General features: G+C 46.9%; 1 protein-coding gene across 3 annotated transcripts in view; it reads left to right on the top strand.

Moving 5' to 3' along the window:
* CDK6 (cyclin dependent kinase 6) overlaps positions 1-18,356 on the top strand; it is an 896,150-nt gene that overhangs the window by 746,336 nt on the left and 131,458 nt on the right. For all 3 annotated transcript variants that reach the window (XM_069648455.1, XM_069648457.1, XM_069648456.1), the window contains exon 7: positions 16,504-16,639. In XM_069648455.1, the coding sequence (XP_069504556.1) occupies positions 16,504-16,639 (136 nt within the window). The remainder of the gene's footprint in view (positions 1-16,503; positions 16,640-18,356) is intronic.

The following is an 18,356-nucleotide window of genomic DNA, read 5'->3' as shown; positions in this document are numbered from 1 at the left end:
TCAAGAAGTCGCATCTGACACCTTCCCAACAGCTTCAGTACATCAGGGCTGTTTTAGACACATCCTTGGGGAAGTGTTCGCCTCCCAAGGTAAGGGCTCATCACATTGTGCAGATTTTAACATGCCCAGAGTCTCCCAGCTTTCGAATTCTTAAGGTTGCTAGGCCTCATGGCCTCCTGCATTTTTCTGGTGCCAGAGGCCAGGCTTAGGATGAAATCCCTGAAGTGGGCTCTCAAGATACAGTGTTCACAGTTCTCCGGCAAGTTGTCCGATCCCGTTCAGATTCCACTTTCGGTCTCCCAGGATCTTCTGTGGTTGGCCGACGAAGGGAATCTGATGAAGGGGGAACAGTTTTGGCAACCGTGTCCGGTGGTGACTGTATTGATGGACGCATCCCTCACTGGATAGTGCGCTCATGCCAACGACTTGACCGCCAGCGGTCGTTGGTCTCCGTCAGAGTCCAAACTCCACATCTATCTGTTAGAGCTGCGGGCCATCAGGCTAGCCCTGAAGGCTTTTCTGCCCTCCGTATGGCGGAAGAGTGTCCTGATCATGACAGACAACACAGTGATCGTGCATTACCTCAACAAAAAGGGGGGGTAGGGTCACTTCCATTGTGCAGAGAGGCAATACAGCTCTGGTTCTAAGCCATCCAGCAGGTAATTTCTGTCTCGGCAGTTCATCTGGCCGGAGACGAAAATGCAACGGCGGACGCTTTGAGCAGGCAGAGCACGGACTCCCACGAGTGGGAGTTGGCTCAGGAAGTCCTTCAGGAGAGCTTCGCCCTTTGGGGAACCCCGCAAGTGGATCTCTTTGCCACCAGTGTCAACAGGAAGTGCGAGAGATTCTGCTCAAGGGAATTTCCTCCAAGAGGAGCCTTAGGAGACGCATTCGTGGTGGATTGGTCATTCCCACTGCTGTACGCGTTTCCTCCAGTCTCCGTCATTCAAGTGTTGCGCAGGTTACAGAGGTTCGTTCCCACATGATCCTCATTGCTCCGGATTGGGCCAGGAGAGTGTGGTACCCGGACCTTCTAGAAATATCCATCTGTCCTCCATGCCATCTTCCCTACCGAGAGGATCTGGGGGGGAGGGAGATGAGGTTCTCCATCCAGAGGTCAGTTCTCTCAACCTTCACGTTTGGTATCTGAAACGTTGAGGTATAAGGATTGGGACCTCCCGGATGACGTGATGGCGGTGTTGCTTTCGGCCATGCAGCCTGCAACAAAATCCCTGTACTGTTGCCATTGCCGTAAGTTCTGCAACTGGTGCAGAGATCACAATGTTGATCATTTTCAGTGCTCCATTCCTATGGTTTTGTCTTTCTTACTTTCTTTGGTCCACAGGAGCCTTCAAGTAGGTACCATTAAAGGTTACCTGATGGCGCTGTCTATCTTTAAGCGCTCGTCTGAAGAATGTTCTTATTTCAAGATTCCTTTGATTTCTCAGTTTCTTAAAGGACTGACCGACTAATGTATTCCCGCCGTCCCCTTTCCAGGTGCTGGTTTGGGATTTGAATTTGGTTTTCAAATTTCTCCTGGGTGCTCCGTTTGAACCTTTGCACTCTTGTCCTTTGAGATTACTGTCCTTCAAGACTGCGTTTTCGGTTGCGGTTACTTCGCCCGCAGAAGTGAGTGAATTGCAGGCACTTTCATCTAAGCCACCCTTTACTGTGTTTCACAAGGACAGGGTTGCACTGCGAGTACGTCCCTCCTTTCTACCTAAGGTAGTTTCTGATTACCATTTCAGTCAAAAGGTGGTTCTGCCATCTTTCTACCTTCCTCCTCATCCCGGTAAGGAAGAGGAGCGACTACATCGGTTGGATCCTACGAGAGCTCTGAGCTTTTACATTTCTAGGATGTCCAGGGTCAGAGTGGACAATCAACTCTTATTAGGATATGCTGGACACCGAATGGGTCAGGCTGTTACCAAACAGACCTTGTCCAGGTGGATTATCCTCACTATTACGGAGTGTTACCGATTGGCGGGTAAGGACCCTCCTGAAGGGTTGAGAGCTCATTCCACTAGGGGCATGGCTACTTCCGCCCTCCAGCGGGGTGCTCCTATTAGGAATATATGTGATGCCGCTACATGGGCTTCCATCCACACCTTTGTAAAATATTATTCCCTGGATACAACCCATGGTCAGGATATGGCCTTTGGGAAGGTGGCTCTTTAGTCCGCAATCTAATTGGGTACTCTAAATTCCTTCCCTCCTCCATTTACTGATACTGCTTTGATAAACTGTCAAAGATGTGGAATATGTTGGAGCACACAATCCATTCGAAGAACAAGTTACTTACCAACTGGTAACGTTCTTTCGACTGGATGTTCCTCCAACGTATTCCACATCGCCCTCCCAGCCTGCCCCTCAGGAGAGTTTCCTATGCGCTTGCAGATTCCGTTTACGCAAGGCTAAGTGCAGTCAAGCGGGCATGAGACTGGTGCCACACATTCTGAGGGAAAAAACTTAAACTGAGGCTATGGGCGCCGTGCGTCCTATTTATAACATACTGTGACGTCGTCCTCGACGGAGGCCTTTGAGGGACATTGACCCGATGCCATGGATGCAGGACGCCCTCTGTCGAAAAAGTTTCTGAAGTGCACAGCTGTAGACATTACATGTCAAAGATGTGGAATACGTTGGAGGAGCATCCAGTCGAAAGAATGTTACCAGTTGGTAAGTAACTTGTTGTTTGAGCTCCTGGAAAATTATGCTGCAAGAATTATTGGCGTCTGCACAAAGCACAGACACTCAGGCTTGATTACTATATCACGCATGTACCCAGCAGTACCGAGGTGCAGGACCACTAGTACACGGTAAAAGATTATAAATAAACAGGCCAGGCTGACAGGGATTGGGAGGGTAGTTTGGGGGGAAAGGGGTTGATGATGCAGCCTGAATGCCCATTAGGTGTAATGGTTGGTGTAATGTCTGTGTGTTAAGCAAAATGTTAATAAAGATATTTTAAAAAAGAAAAGCGTTTTTCAGTATTTCCTTCTTTTGTTCTTGGCTAGTGACTGTGATTTGCTAGTGAAACTAGCTCGAACAATGCTTTATTCTGCCACCGTATGCAAATGGTCTTGAATTGTGCTTTTAATTTGGGCGGACACTGGAGAAGAAAGCGCTGGCAATTGCCTCATTAGTGGTCTCATCAGGTTTGGTGATGATAGAATGCTGAGTAAACACTATTTTCAAACGAACTAGATGAACTGTTGCAGATTCCGCCTTATTCTGCCTTCAATTGCTTCTCTTGTCCCATTCCGTTTTTCTGGGGGAATTCCCATGGACGTGCAGCTATACATTTGTTTTGAACTTGGTCCAATGTGTCTTCTAGTCCATGATCTGCAGGCGGCTAATTGACATGCTACGCAAGCCTTTGCCTCACCTCCAGAGGCATAACCACCCTCATGAGCTAGTTCACATCAGCCTAAGAAGGTTTATAAAATTGGATGATGGCCTGGAGCACCTTGATACATTTTTGAGTCTCCTGTATATCTGGGAAATCTTTGGCCACGTTTGTTATATCACCAGGAGTCCACAGAACATTGACAGTGACATACTCGTTATTGTCTCCCTCACTACAGGCTGAACTTCCACACTCTTCTCCTCACACCATCGGGCACTGAAAACAGACACCTCCATCAGGTGTATGGTCTTGTCTCCTAAAACTGTAATTAACAACTGAACGCATCATTGCTTCTCCCCTTTTTACTATACTAACTCCTAGCCCCACCATCCCTCTCCTGTCTTCTAATGAATGGAATAGACTATGAAGCAATAAGTGTTCTATAGTTACGTAGGGAATCTGGTAAACAAGGGCATAACATGGAAAATACATGCAAGGAGATAGTATATTAATTAATTCTGAGAAGTGAATTACTGCAGCCTCACAGCGCCAATGGGCCAAAACGGTTAAGTACAATCTTGTAAAGCTCTAGAGGAAGGATCATTTTAATAGATCGGGTGGGCACGCTGGTCCATTTGTTTCCAATTTTTGAAAGCCCATAGGCCCAAGAGCAGAGGCATCCTTAAATCTTTAAGTGTCATTTAAGAGCAGGTTGGAGCATGCTCAGTGTGGAAGGATCTCACACATTATTGGAACCAGTGTTCTAAAACTGCCCGGATTTGGAAAAGTTATGAGGGGTGAGTAATAGCAAATGTTGGGCTCAATGGGCAAGACATATTTGACTAACAAGAATGTTAAACCATATGTCTTGAAGAGTCTTGCCACCCAGCATCTTTCTGGAATTTTAGGATGTCTGACTAGTTAAATGTGTCCCTGCTCCAAGAAAAAGCATTGGGTTAAGAAAGACTTTCGTTTATAATTTTGTGGAATAGAATTGAATAAATACAGTGAAACCTCCTCCTTTCTTATACTGATCCCTCTTCTCTACACCAGGATCATCCTGGCTTCATTTGTTTCTTTAATACCAACTTAATCCTTCCTATTTCTCCCACTTCTTAAAATCTTATTTTCTCTGTTTTTCCTTTTAGCTGTAAAACACATTTTCCAATCCTCCCTTCGTGTTATTTTTCAAACTCCATTTTTCCTCTTCTTCCATCTGTCACAGCCGTGGGATCAACAGACAAATCAAAAGTCAGATTTTCAGAATGAAGGGTGTTTATTTCAGCAGCAAAATACAAAGGATTAGGTGAAGGTGAAGTTATTAAATGAGGAATGAACATGGCAATCCAAGCTTCTTTTTAGGCCTGTGGTCCTGTGTCCTTACATCTCTACCTTAAACTCCACCTGCCTGGCAGAAAACAAAAAGTCCCTCAGTCTTTGGGTTTTTAAGCAGCCCAAACTACTTTCTTGCAGTTGTAGGAGCTTGCTTGTAATGTTTAAATGTATTGAAGTCACACTTCTAGGAAATACTGACAGACAGCGGAATACCGGGTAATCTCTTAGAATGAGCTATTCTTATTACCTGTTCAGCATTTTTAATACATCCCTCTTCATTGTCTGTTATTGATCAAAGGCTACAGTTTAAACTTTGTTAAATGGCAGGTTGCACAAACAATGCTGTTTTTTAAACAACTAAACAACTAAAGACTACCAGATATTTTAACGTTTTCATCCATATGTACTTGTGTAAGGTTTTGGAATTAAATATAAGCTAATCTAAATGCCATTCAAGTTTCAAGTGTGAGCCACTGCAATCCTTTAAGAGTGAAAGTGCTGTGAGTCTGATAGCCACTCAGCTGATGGCCATGCTACAGAATGTAGAATGGACATCGCCCAGAGCCAGGAATTCCTCGAGAAAGTCAGATAACACTGGCCTTCCTACATCAAAGACTGAACAGAAAGGAAAAGATCTTTTGACCTCCATTTGCCTCCAAATAAGAGGTTGTGTGCGTTTTTAATCTGGTACACACCCCAGTGAGTGCTTGGTCCTGAGTTTTGTTGTTAAAATATTGTAGTTCAGGTATTCCAAGATGGCTGCGGTTGTATAGAGTCATGGCTGAGTGCGCTCAAGCCCCGTATCATTCACCCCGGCTGGCAGCAGCAAGGATCCCTCGGAGAGCTCATAATGGCAGCATTGCAGGAGCAGAATAAAAGATAACCGCTACACTGGGATGGGTGAAAGCGGTGTAAAAGTGGGTGTGCATCTCGCCCTCCCCCAGCAGGAACAGTGCAGCCCCGGCCATACTGTAGTAGGCACGGGCTCCTCCAACCGGCGCGCAAAGTGGGGTGTTCCTACTGCATGCCGAGGCACATGAGCAGAGCACCCACCCGCCACCACCTCCCCCCACATAGGCCAAAACATAACAGGGCCAACAAGGAAGCACCCAGGAGAGGATGAAGGCCAGACCAGGGCGCCCGTCGCAGCCGGTGCACCCACCTCGAGGGACCATTGTCACTCCTAGACCACAGGCAGGCGGGCAGCAGGGTTTCTTCTGCCTGCCGAAGCGGACCATGGAGGAACACACTGGGATTAATGTAAAAAAAGAAGAGGAGCCATCCCTCTCAACATGCCCGTGCAGTGAAAGCACGACCACTGTGCCCACACAATATTCTGATACCGCCAACTCAGCGCCTGATAAGGGACATAGCACAACAACTAACCAGCCACAACAGTCAGGGGCAAAGATACATGCCGAGCTGCATGTCGGAAGCGGACCGCAGAGGGAAACGGTGGGATCAGTTTTAATAAAGGAAGAGGAGCCATCTCTCCCCTCCAACACGCCTTTGCAACGAAAGCACCACCGCTGAGCCCATTCTATACTCCGGAACGAGCACCGGTGAAGACGACGACACCCAGGGCTCGACAAGCACAGCGGAAAACGCCATGTTGCTTCATAGAAAGATATGGAGCGGTGCCTCCAGTCATTCCAAGACAAACTTACAGCATCCCTGCAAGCACAATTTCATACGCTTACCACATAAATTAAAGCGGAACTGGCTGACATACGCAAAGACATAGCGTCTCTAGGGGATAGAGTTGGCACCATTGAAAGGGCACTGAAGGACCTGGTGTAGGACACATAGAGATCAGACAAACTCTTGAACCATCTAGCCAGGACAACCCACAATATTGAGCTTCAATGCTTTGACCTCAAGAACAGGTTGTGGCGGGCCAATATCCGCATTCGGAACCTTACAAAGCTCTATGCGATGCAGACCTCAAGGAGCAGGTGTCAAACATTTTCAAGGATCTGTTGGACATCGAGGGAGAAACAGAGGTCCCTATAGACCGGACCCACTACATAGGACCAATACGCAAGGACCCAGGAACCTGCCCAAGGGACACCTTGGCCGGACTAACCTCTTACCCGCCAAAATAAATGATCCTCAAGGCGGCGAGAAAAGCTGCCCCAATCCCATACTGCGGGAATGAGATACAGCTTTATCAAGACATATTAAAACTAACCTTGCAGAAGAGAAGGGACATGAGAGGTCTGCTGGAACACCTGGAAGCCAAGACCTTCCCTTTTGCTGGAATGGCTCAACCCATAGGATAACTAAAAAAAGAGAAAGGAGCCAGAATACTGAAAATCGAGCTGGCTGATCAGCCAGGCCCTGCAGCCCTAAACAGACACACTCCTAAGCGCTCTCGACACTGGGAGTGGACGACGAAGGAACACACCGAACAGAGGTTCCAAAATCAACCCCTACGAAAAGCACCTAGATCCCTCCCGTCGGCTGAAGAAACAACATCATAAAGGGGAATGCTTGACAAAGTGCGGTTGGGTTTCGAACACTATCTATTGCAACATTGGGGCCTCATGGGCTCACCTTGGAATCCAAGTAGGAGGAAAAGATGGGATTTTAGGATACCCTGTATATAGGTTTCCCTGGATTGTTTAGTGTGTTGCCTCCAAGGTTTTGTCCATGGGAGTTCTAGGAAGGGCAACCTACACCAGGGAGGGCGGCGGGGCAGGGACACAGGAGTTACCTGGGAGGGCAGGCGAGGAGGGAGGTGGCCAAAGATGGTAACACATTTAGGTTAGAGTATAGGGTTAGAGAACAGAGGGTAGGGGGGTACATGGGGAAAGGCTGATGACCATAATACCGACAAATATCCCATTAAAAAGGCAGAAACTAGATTGCTTCCTCTCCACCCACCAGCCAGATATGCTGGCCCTGCAAGAGACACATATTGGACCACACGACTGACATAGGTTAAAGCTACGGCAATACCCCCAAATGATAAAAAGAAGACAGTAGGGTTGCTCCTAGAATTCAGGTCCAGTGTCCAGGCTTCAATATTGAACACACAAGTAGATAAGGAAGGCCGCTATATTTCTGTTCTTGCTAAGCTGGGCTAGATTACCCTGCGGATAGCCTCAATATATGCCCCAAGTAAAGGTCAAGAGAGCTACCTAAAAACAGTCCTGACGTGCTTAGAGTAATTTGGGGAGGGTGAGACCATCCTGCTAGGGGACTAACATTATGTGGAACGCGGCACGAGATAGAAGCACGAACACCAACTATGCCCAGCTCCCTGCGTCCAAAGCCCTTGACACCAAATTTGAACAATTGGCACTTGGGGATGAGGTAGTGTGCACACATTACTCCCATGTACATAAGTCGTTCTCCAGGATCAATTAAATGTGGGCTTTGACCAAGTTAATAGGCTGTATCTCCACCATTTCTGTTCATACCATTACCATTGCCAACCATGCTCCGATAACACTCACCCTCTCCCTCCCGAATATGAGAAACACTCTCTGGACATGGAAATTCCCTCTGGGACTACTGACGGATCAAGTCATTTGCAAGGAGCTGGAGCAGAACATTTGGGAATACTTCTCTAAACCCCAGTGGGGAGGCCAGCCAAGCCACTCGATGTAACACCTTTAAGGCAACCATAAGGGCGACCTTATAGCAGTAGCGGCACACGGGCAAACAAAGGAAGGAATTAGAAGCAGGTCTTGAAAAGGAACCGAGAACCATAATGAAGTAAATGGAGACAGACTCCAGTACGCGGCTCCTGAGGGTGTACAGGGATGCAAAGGGTTGACTAAACCTTATACACATGAAATGCGAGCAAAAAAGCCTGGTCTTCCTTAGGCAAAAATACTACATTAAAGCAAATAAATCGGATACACTACTAGCGTGACAACTGAGAAACAAAAATGCAACTCAAACTATCCTGGGGGTTGAGGTACTGGGGGGAACCATGGTTACGACAACTGACCAAATCACGGCACAATTGCACACCTTCTATTCACCCCTGTATAAATCGGAAAACCCAGACCCGCAACTCCGTGAATATCTACGGACGACCCCACTGAAAACTATACCAACTGTAGAGAGGGACCAGTTAGAAATTGACATTACCTGAGAAGAAGCCCAGAAGGCCATCGCGAATCTCCCCCTAAAAAAAGCTCCAGGCCCAGATAGCTATTCCACAGCATTCTATAAAAAAAAAGTTAGACCCATCCTGGTCCCCAAGCTTACTGAGCTCTTCAACTCATTTACTATCTCGGGCCCAGTCACGCCCACCATGCAGAAGGCTAAAATAATCTTATTTCCCAAGCCGGGCAAGGATCCGACCAAGTGCTTGTCTTGTAGGCCAATTGAACTTATGAATTTGGATGCGAAAATATACACTAAGGTCCTGGCAAACCGCATCGAACATCTGATGCATACACTAATCCACCCTGACCAAATGTGATTTATTAAAAACCGTCAAACCCACGATAACTTGTGGAGGACCTGCCATTTATTGGAAAAAGTAAGCAAAAAAGGAGATCAGGCAGTGGTGGTCTCATAGGATGCAGAGAAAGACAGGGTGGAATGGACTTTCCTTTTTAACACCTTGCGAACAATGGGTTTCAGACCCAAATACATTGCGATGGTACAGGCCACCTATGCTAATCCCAAAGCTACACTGCTGATAAATGGCCAGTTGTCCCATCTGGTCCCTCTCCAGAGGGGCACGAGGCAGAGCTTCCCCCTCTCCCCTCTCCTCTATGTACTACACTTAGAGCCCCTGTTAACACAGATCTGCATATCTGCAGCGATCAAGGATATTCGCTTCGGCGCATATGTGCATACGCGGATGGCCTACTCAGACAATATGGTCCTGGCCATCACAGACGGCAACCTCGCTCCCTGCAGCACTGGCAGAATTAGGAAGATTTGGCCAGGTAGCCAGATTAAAAATTAATGTCCCGAAGTTGGAAATTCTAAATCTATCAGTTGACCGGGGGGACCTGCCCAAAGCCAAAGAAGCAACGCAACTGAAGTGGGTCTGTAAAAATATCTGAATCCTAGGGGTTTCGATCACGTGCACATTGGGGGAATTGTACAAGGCGAACCTTCAACCCCTTCTCGGTCAAATCCAAACTCAACTTCAAACATGGACTCCACTCACGATCTCGTGGTTGGGTAGTGTCAACTCTATTAAAATGGTTGTCTTGCGCCGGATCCTCGATCTTTTCCAGGCCCTTCCCATCAAGATCCCGTCAATTTTCTTCCGAACCTTAAATACAATGGTCTCTAAAGGCATTTGGAAGAAGAAGAAAAAACAAGGATACGTTGAAAACGCTAATGCTCCCCCCAAATAGAGGGGACGTGGGTCTCCCAAACTTCAAAGAATACTATAGGGCTACACAATTATGAGTGATAAAAGACTGGTTTACAGAGGATTCGGACAAAAGGTGGGGACAAATGGAGACATCCCTAATAGGTCAGTGGAAGGGGGAAAAATTGTTTCTCAACCAGCAGGATAGGCTGCAGAACATTCCCTGCAGCGAAATCACGAAACTCGTAGAAGACAAGTGGGACCACGCAATCAGATCAACACCATATCACAACATTTCCCTCTCCCTTCACCCCAATATTCGCCAACCCCAGTTCACTCCGGGTATGCAGCAGGTGACTTTTCCAGACTGGATAAGCACGAGATGCATCAAAATACGCAACATGTTTCAGGGGGACAACGTCAAACCCTTCACCCAATGTAAGGATAACTTAGGCTTAAGGAAGTCTCAGAGGTTTGAATATTTTCAGGGGCGCCACTGGCTGATGCCCCCCATCCCTGCTCAGAAAATCTACCAGACGACCTTTAACACTGTTCGAAAGGTACCTAACCTCTAACCCAGGTGATAAGCATTTGATATCTAGCTTGTTTCTCCCTGATGAGTCCCCATCCTCTGCACTCCCATACAAGCTCAGATGGGAACACACAGAGGGGGGCCCCTCCAGGAAGAACACTGGACCTCTTTCTGGTCCGATATCCCACGGCTGACAGTCTCTCCAAGTCAGAGAATTTTGGATTAAACCCATGTTTCACTGGCACTATACACCCACATGGCTAGACAAGATATCACGCTACGTGTCGGAGAAATGCTGGAGAGGGTGTGTGGAGATACAGGGAACTGGCTAAATATCTGGCGTTCATGCCCGAAAATACAAAGGTGCTGGGAGGAAATAGAGGATCATATGCAAAAGATATTTGACCTTTTTGGAGAGAGATCCCTAACTGAAACCATGTTGGGCGTGGTGGGCCGGACAACAAATAGTGGCGGAAGTATCGCCGAAAGGCTTATACTATTCACAGAATAGCATCCCTATTGGTAATAGCAAGGAAGTGGATGCCCGTAGATCTCCTGCGAAATCAACTGAAATCATTGGCCCAATTGGCCAATAAACCTCCTGGGAAATGGCAATTTTCGACCTTCACGCGGGCAATTTTCCCAGAGGGGTTCCAGCTATAACCAAAGTCAGAGTACAGCATGGGGGAACAATCAAAGCCAAGCCTCTCAGAATTACCAGAGAGTACAGCGTAGAACACGCTGTCGGGAAAGGGGTCCTCCCCCAGAGGTGGTACCCGACCTCAGAAACGGTGACATCCCGCTTCAGGTGCCCTCCCATGCTTCTCCAGTAGGAGGGTGCATTGCCAACTTCACCCAGGCATGGGAGGGAATCAACTAAGACAGATGGGTGCTCTCCACCATAGCGGGCAGATATTGTATAGAGCTCCTCGAGCGACCCGGAACCACCCGCCGTGCCAGAAAACACACTCCAAAGAAGACCAGCACATCCTCCTCGAGGAAATCGCCACGCTTCTCCCAAAGGACTCCATAGAAATCGTCCCGGCCAACCAGGTAAACAGGAGTATTTATTCAACTTACTTCCTTGTGCCAAAGAAAGATCTAACAATGCGCCCAGTATTAGATTTACGCCCTGCAAACAAATATGTCAAGCCACAAAAGTTCTGCATGACTACGCTACAAGAGGTAATCCCTCTGCTAAAAAATGGCATTATATGGCAACACTGGTTATGAAAGATGCCTATTTTCATATTTCAATGGTTCACAGCGCACAGAAGATTCTTGAGTTTCAAGATGGCGAATCGGCACTACCAATTCAAGGTGCTGCCCTTCGGTATAGCATCTGCTCCAAGGGTATTCACAAAGGTACTGGCGGTAGTGGCCGCTCACCTGCGTAGTGTACCCTTACCTGGACGACTGGCTGATTACAGGGGAGTCTCCCCTAATTTGCAGGCAAAACATTCAAAGAACTATCTACCTTCTCTTTCAATTGGGCTTCTCCAACAACAAGAAAGCCTAGTGCCAAGTACAACCAAACAGTTCCTAGGAGCTGTTATAAACACACAAGAGGGGTTGGTCTTTCCGTCAGAGGAAAGATTCCAAAACATGTTATTGCAAATACTGCATTATCATGCCGGCCGCCAGATAAGGGTGCACAAAGCTATGCATTTGCTAGGCATGATGGCATCTTGCATTTAACTGATACCTCACGGGTGCCTGCGCATGTGACCCATGCAGGAGTGGTTGGCGATGCAATGGTCTCAGGCAAGTGGCCAGTGGGACGATCTAGTGGTCGTTTCACCAACACTAGTAAAAAATCGGGAAGCCCTTCTACGATCCAGAAGTACACGCGATTGTCACGACAGACGCCTCACTTGCCGGGTGGTTGGCTCATTACCATCACCACACAGCTCAGGGTCTGTGGTCTCATGTAGCAGCACAGAACCACATCAATCTGCTGGAACTACTGGCAGTATTCAAAGGCATTTGAATCTCACCTAGCAAACCATTCTGTGCAAGTCCTGACAGACAGCACTACAGCGATGTTCTACATCATCAAACAGGGGGCACACATTCTCCAAATATGTGCAGGCTTGCGCAAAAATATGTGGAAATGGGCACTCAAAAAGAAGATATTCCTATCGTCGCAGCACGTTCCAGGGGAACTAAACTCTCTGGCAGACACACTGAGCAGAGATCCCTTACAAGAACACAAATGGGAACTACACGCAGGGGTCAAAAAACACTTCTTCTCTCAATGGGGGTTCCCCACAGTAGACTTGTTTGCTACAAGCGAAAACAGTCAATGCCTTGACTTCGCATCCAGGTTCCCCCAGCCAGGCTACAAGGGGAACGTCCTATGGATGAACTGGTCAGGGAAATTTGCCTACGCTTTTTCCCCAACACCTCTCATGAGGAAGGTTGTGAACAAGATCCACAAGGAACAGGTGACGCTCATCCTAGTTGCTCCTATGTAGGCAAGATAACCTTGGTATCCAGATCTGCGCAAACTGGCAATGTGCGATTCCCATCAAGCTCCCGTGCCCGTACAATCTGCTCACCCAGCACAGGGGACTAACAGTGGACCCTCAACCTCACTCAAAGAACTTGGCAGCGTGGCTTCTGAAGTCATACAGTTCGGACATCTTAACCTACCACAGAGGTGTATGGACATCTTGAAGGAAGCAAGAAAGCCAAACACTACACACTGTTATTTCGATAAGTCGAGGAGATTTGTAATTTGGTGCCAGTCTAAACAAATTAACCCCATAGAATGTACTGCTTCCCACCTTCTAACTTACATGCTCCACTTGCTAGATTTGGGGTTAGTATTCAACTCCTTAAAGGTTCACCTGGCAGCCTTGTCAGCCTATACCACCTCCCACAATAAGGTCTCATGGTAGAAGGCACCTGGCATTAAAGCTTTCCTGGAGGGAGTAAAGAGACGCCACCCTCCAATTTTAAACCCGCCGCCAGGATGGGATGTCAATGTTGTACTCGCTAAGCTCATGGGACCCCCTTTCAAGCCGATGCATACGTTTAGTCTTAAACACCTGACTTACAAAACTGCCTTCTTAGTGGCTATTACTTCCATAAGAAGTGTTAGTGAAATACAAGCATTGTCACTGCAGGATCCTTTCTTTATCGTACACAGGGACAAGCTGGTTTTACGTACTCACCCTAGGTTCTCCCATAAATTCATTTCTAAATTTCACGTAAACCAGACTGTTGAGCTACCGGCTTCCTTTCAGAACCCCACCAGCTCAGCTGAGGTAGAACTCCACACACTAGATGTGAGGAGGGCGGTCCTTCACAATGAGGGTCTTTGCACCGTCTGCTTCTGCCTCACCAACCCCTGTCACTCGCGGGGTGCCTCAGGGCTCTTGCATGTCCCCCACTCTCTACAATGTATTCACCAAGCCCATTTTTGATGAGCTTGATTATCTGGGTGTCATCTACACTAATTACGCTGATGACACACAGATACTCATCCCCATTACCAGCGACTACATTGTAGACAGTGAGACACTCAACAACATTTACACCATCATACAACCCTGCATGGCGAAGCATGGACTCTGTCTTAATGATGGCAAGACAGAGTTGCTCCTTTTGGGCTCGCCGGCCAACCTGAATAACCTGCATGCTTCATTCTCTTCCTTCAGCATTGATGGCAACTTAATTAAAGTCGCCAAGGTGGTGATAACACTAGGGATTTATATAGATTTGGCATTAACACTAACCAGACAAACTAACTCCTTAGCTTCCTCATCCGCCTACACCTGTAAGCTTATTACAGCTTGCCGACCGTACCTCTCTCCAGCCAATTGCTTTGCACTATCTAGAGCCCTAGTCCTCTCTAAGTTAGATTATTGCAATGCACTTTACCTCGGCACATCTCAACATAACCTTAAAAAAATGCAGGTCCTGCAAAAGAAAGCCTTTCGAGCAGCCCTAAATATGCCTAAGAATCACCATACCTCGGAAACTAGACTCTCGCTAAAATGGCTCAACATCAACCAAAGAATAGCATACAAAACTCTGTCTCTGACCCATAAGTGCCTTTCTAACCAAGCCCCCATCTACCTGTCCAACACTATCTCTCGCCACACATCATCAAGACCCATTAGATCCACTATGATGTACTGTGTCAATATACCCCAATTCAGGCAACAACGTGCAGGCAGAGCCAGCTTCCCTGTCCTAGCGGCCAGAAAATGGAATGCTCTCCCTGTCTCCATTAGGGAAGAACCGTTTTATCACACATTTAGGAATAAGACCAAAGCATGGCTCTATGAGCAAGATAGGCATCCTATTGCTTGCTCTCTCCCACTCTTTGATTCTGTGGTATACATCCTAATGCGCTCCATTCATCTACCTTTTATTGTATGTATATTGTATGTATATTGTATATTTGTATATTGTGCATCTTCATAATTGTCTGTATATCTGCAACATGTAAGCTAAGCGCCCATTTGCCCATGGGCTTGGTGCTCTCTATAAATAAATGAAACTAAATGTAAACAAGACCAGACCGCTAAGAAAAACAGGCCAACTGTTTGCCTCCGTAGCACCAGGCAGAGAAGGAGACCGCATTTCAAAGAATGCCATCTCCAGGTGGATAGTCAGATGTATACAATTGTGCTATTCCCTATCAAACAAAACACTGCCTTTCACACCCGGAGCTCACTCCACAAGGAGCACAGGAGCCACTCTGGCTTTAATTGCAAATGTCTCTCGACATCATTTGCAAAGCAGCTACATGGAGCTCAGTATACATTTTCAATCAGCATTAGTGGATTGACACTCATTCCAAGACAGATACACAGGTGAGACAAGCGGTTCTACACCTCTTTGCACATGAACCTTCTTATATCCCACCACCTTCTTCTAGCACTGCTCCCTAATCTATGCACAGCATGTGGTCAAAGCAGATTACACAAGCCTCATGGAGTAGTGTAGGTATGTGTGCAGCTAGGCCGAAATTGATTGAGGGGTATAGCTGTATTCTATTGTTTGTTGGTGTAAGGTGGAGAGTGAGCATAACTTAACTTATATACTTCAGGCATTCACATTTGCCTGGTATACTCTCCTGCCAGGGCTTTGCTGACATGGGCTTTGCTCCCACCTCCAAGTTTGATAGTTCACGCTTTCTACTCTATCTGCCGGTTATATTATTCTGCCAGGGCTTTTCTTATCTGTATTTCATACACATTCACACACTTGAAAGTTTTACTGTGCTTTTGTTTCCCCCCTTAGCTTAGCTGATCATTAGCTTGTTTGTTTGCATGTGCTTTTATCAATACATGCTTGCATCTGGCACGATTGCCAATACACCTACCTCTGTGTCCCCGCTTCCCTTAGGAGGACTGACCAGATCTTCGTGACGTTTTGTGCGTTTCCCGTGACAAGCCTGCAGCGTTTGTTCGGTGTCCTCTTATTCACTGCGTTGGCTTCTTGGCTTCTCTTGCAGTCCCTGCTGGGCTTTACGGCAGTCTCTGGCCGCAGCACAGTGGAGGCTTCCCCGTCACACCTACAAACGCTCAGAAGTCTTCTGTGGGCTTCTGGTGTCCCTGCAGCCTGTTCTTGCTTTGGCAGCTCTCCTTCTCCCACACGAGCCGGCTGGCTCAATGGAAGAGACTTACGTTGGTATGCTCCATCTCATGCTCCATCTCAAGAACTGCCCAGTTGATAGTTGCTCTGGATTTAGGAACTGTTTACAATCTCTGTAACAGACATTTATGAATTACATTTGACTAACGGGGGTCTTGTACTTTCAAATGGAGGACATTTATTTCCCAGTTGTTTCAGATCATGTACGTTGGTGCGTTAACATTGAAGCATGACATCTGTGTAGTGCTATTTTGTTACATTCTCTTATTTTAAATTATTTTGAAGAGATCACACCATTTTTAAAAAAATAAGACTATATCTACCTGCATGAAAATAAAGATCGTGTGCTCGATAAAATATTTGCTCTTTTCTTGTGCGCAGAATTATTGGGATGCCAAATGAAGAAGACTGGCCCAGCGATGTAGCTCTTCCAAGAGGTGCCTTTGCATTGAGGCCAACAAAGGCCATAGAGGAATGTGTTCCAGATATTGATGAACCTGGCAAAGACTTACTTCTTGTAAGTGTAAATCCGTTTAATCAAGGTTACAGGTACATTGCATGTCAGCCATGCCTCTACATTAGACTTACACTCTTGCCAACCGAAAAGAGTGATGGGTAATTTTCAACTGAACTTTTTGATATAAATGCAAACCTGGTTCATACCGTAAACACAGATCTCTTTATTCCACACCTAATATTATACTCTCCTACCATGCGTGTTGACATTTTGTTCAACACGAGAAACTGGGAATGATGGCCCAGCATAAAATGTCTGTGTGTATTAGTAGCGGTGTATAAAATTCAATATATGAAGGATAAAGGACGCAAAATGTATAAAATCGCCATGAAATAGCAAAATGATTATTTAATATTTCAGTTCGACACTTTTGCGAAAAATTGCTTTCAAGGGAACCACTGTTGCAAAATGTTGCATTTTTGTATCTTGTTTCAGCAAAATAAGCAGAGCACTAATTTAAGTTGCGACTTTACTCCTAATCTGCTGAAAGATCTCCCGAAAAGTTAATATCCAGTGTTTTTTCGAGCAAGCCAATAACAAAAAAGCTATTTTGGAGTAGTGATTTATTTTACTAGGGAACCCAAATCCAAAATGTACACTTTTTCCAGCTAAACTAAAATGAATAACTCTGATTTTTAAAATGGTAAAAGCAACTTGTTTAAAAAATGTGCTGTTACTGGCCACCACGGGGTGCACGGATGAGCCCAGCCTCTGCGTGAGCTCCACATCCCAAGGTCCCACAAGTGGCTTGAGCCCCCACTTGCGGACCCCCACCCGGGGACAACTTGATGAGATGGGCGTAGGGCTCGCCTCCCCTCCCAAAGAGAGAAACCTGAAGAAAAACGGTGCAGGAATCGACGAGATACACGGTGTGTAAGTAGAGCTCCCCAGAAGCGGCCCGGACTGAAGGCTGACATTGAAAGTGAAAGTGAAATCGCGCTCGAGAGCGCGGACGTCACCTGTGCCTGGAACCGTGGCGTGGACGGCCGCAAAAGCAATCCAACCCACCTATGAAGGTCATTAGCTGAAACGAACATTACAGTAAACATGTGGGTCTTCGGGCAGAACTTTGCACCCCCGTGGGGCCACGAAAGAAGCAACAAATAGTGGGCAGGCCAGGTCCTGGTGCAGAGTTCTAAAGGGACATCGAAGGTGAGTCCTGAGAATCCCACCGACACACATACACCCCTCGCACTGCCTCAGGTGGTAAAGTGCGTCCGACGTACCGCAGCAGGATGTACACTGGCTGGCGCTGCACAAGAGCACCTCTCTGAACAAAAGTGCATGCCCTGAGACCGGGGCCTATCGCTCTGGCCCGACTCGAGGTAGATCGACCTGCTGGTCTTCTGCTCACAGTGCCCCCTACATCAGACATACCACGTAGTGAGACGGACATACATGGTGCAACCTTGCGCACTCTTCAAAAGCCTCCTACGACGCATGGCACTCAACTCATAAGGAAGCCAGTCCTCTGGGACAAGTTGGAAGCCATCATCGCAGCGTGGGCTGGTTGTCTCTCAAGGATTCTGCCCCCACAGTAACGTGAAGAGAGGTACAGAGGGGAAGGGGAGAGGAGGTTGTAAGTAGCCCACTGTCTCAAACACAAAAACAGAAACTCACCATTAACCCTCATATCAGCGCACTAATCCGAAACTTCCATAGCCAACATACATTGCTCCAAGGAAGAGGCACAATAAGACATTTCGAGCACCCTGTG

Source organism: Ambystoma mexicanum, chromosome 2q (assembly GCF_040938575.1).
Source record: "Ambystoma mexicanum isolate Mex_15411 chromosome 2q, UKY_AmexF1_1, whole genome shotgun sequence".
Classification (NCBI taxonomy): domain Eukaryota; kingdom Metazoa; phylum Chordata; class Amphibia; order Caudata; family Ambystomatidae; genus Ambystoma; species Ambystoma mexicanum.
The sequence above is the reverse complement of the archived record's forward strand: the minus strand, read 5'-3'. Positions and strand labels throughout refer to the sequence as shown.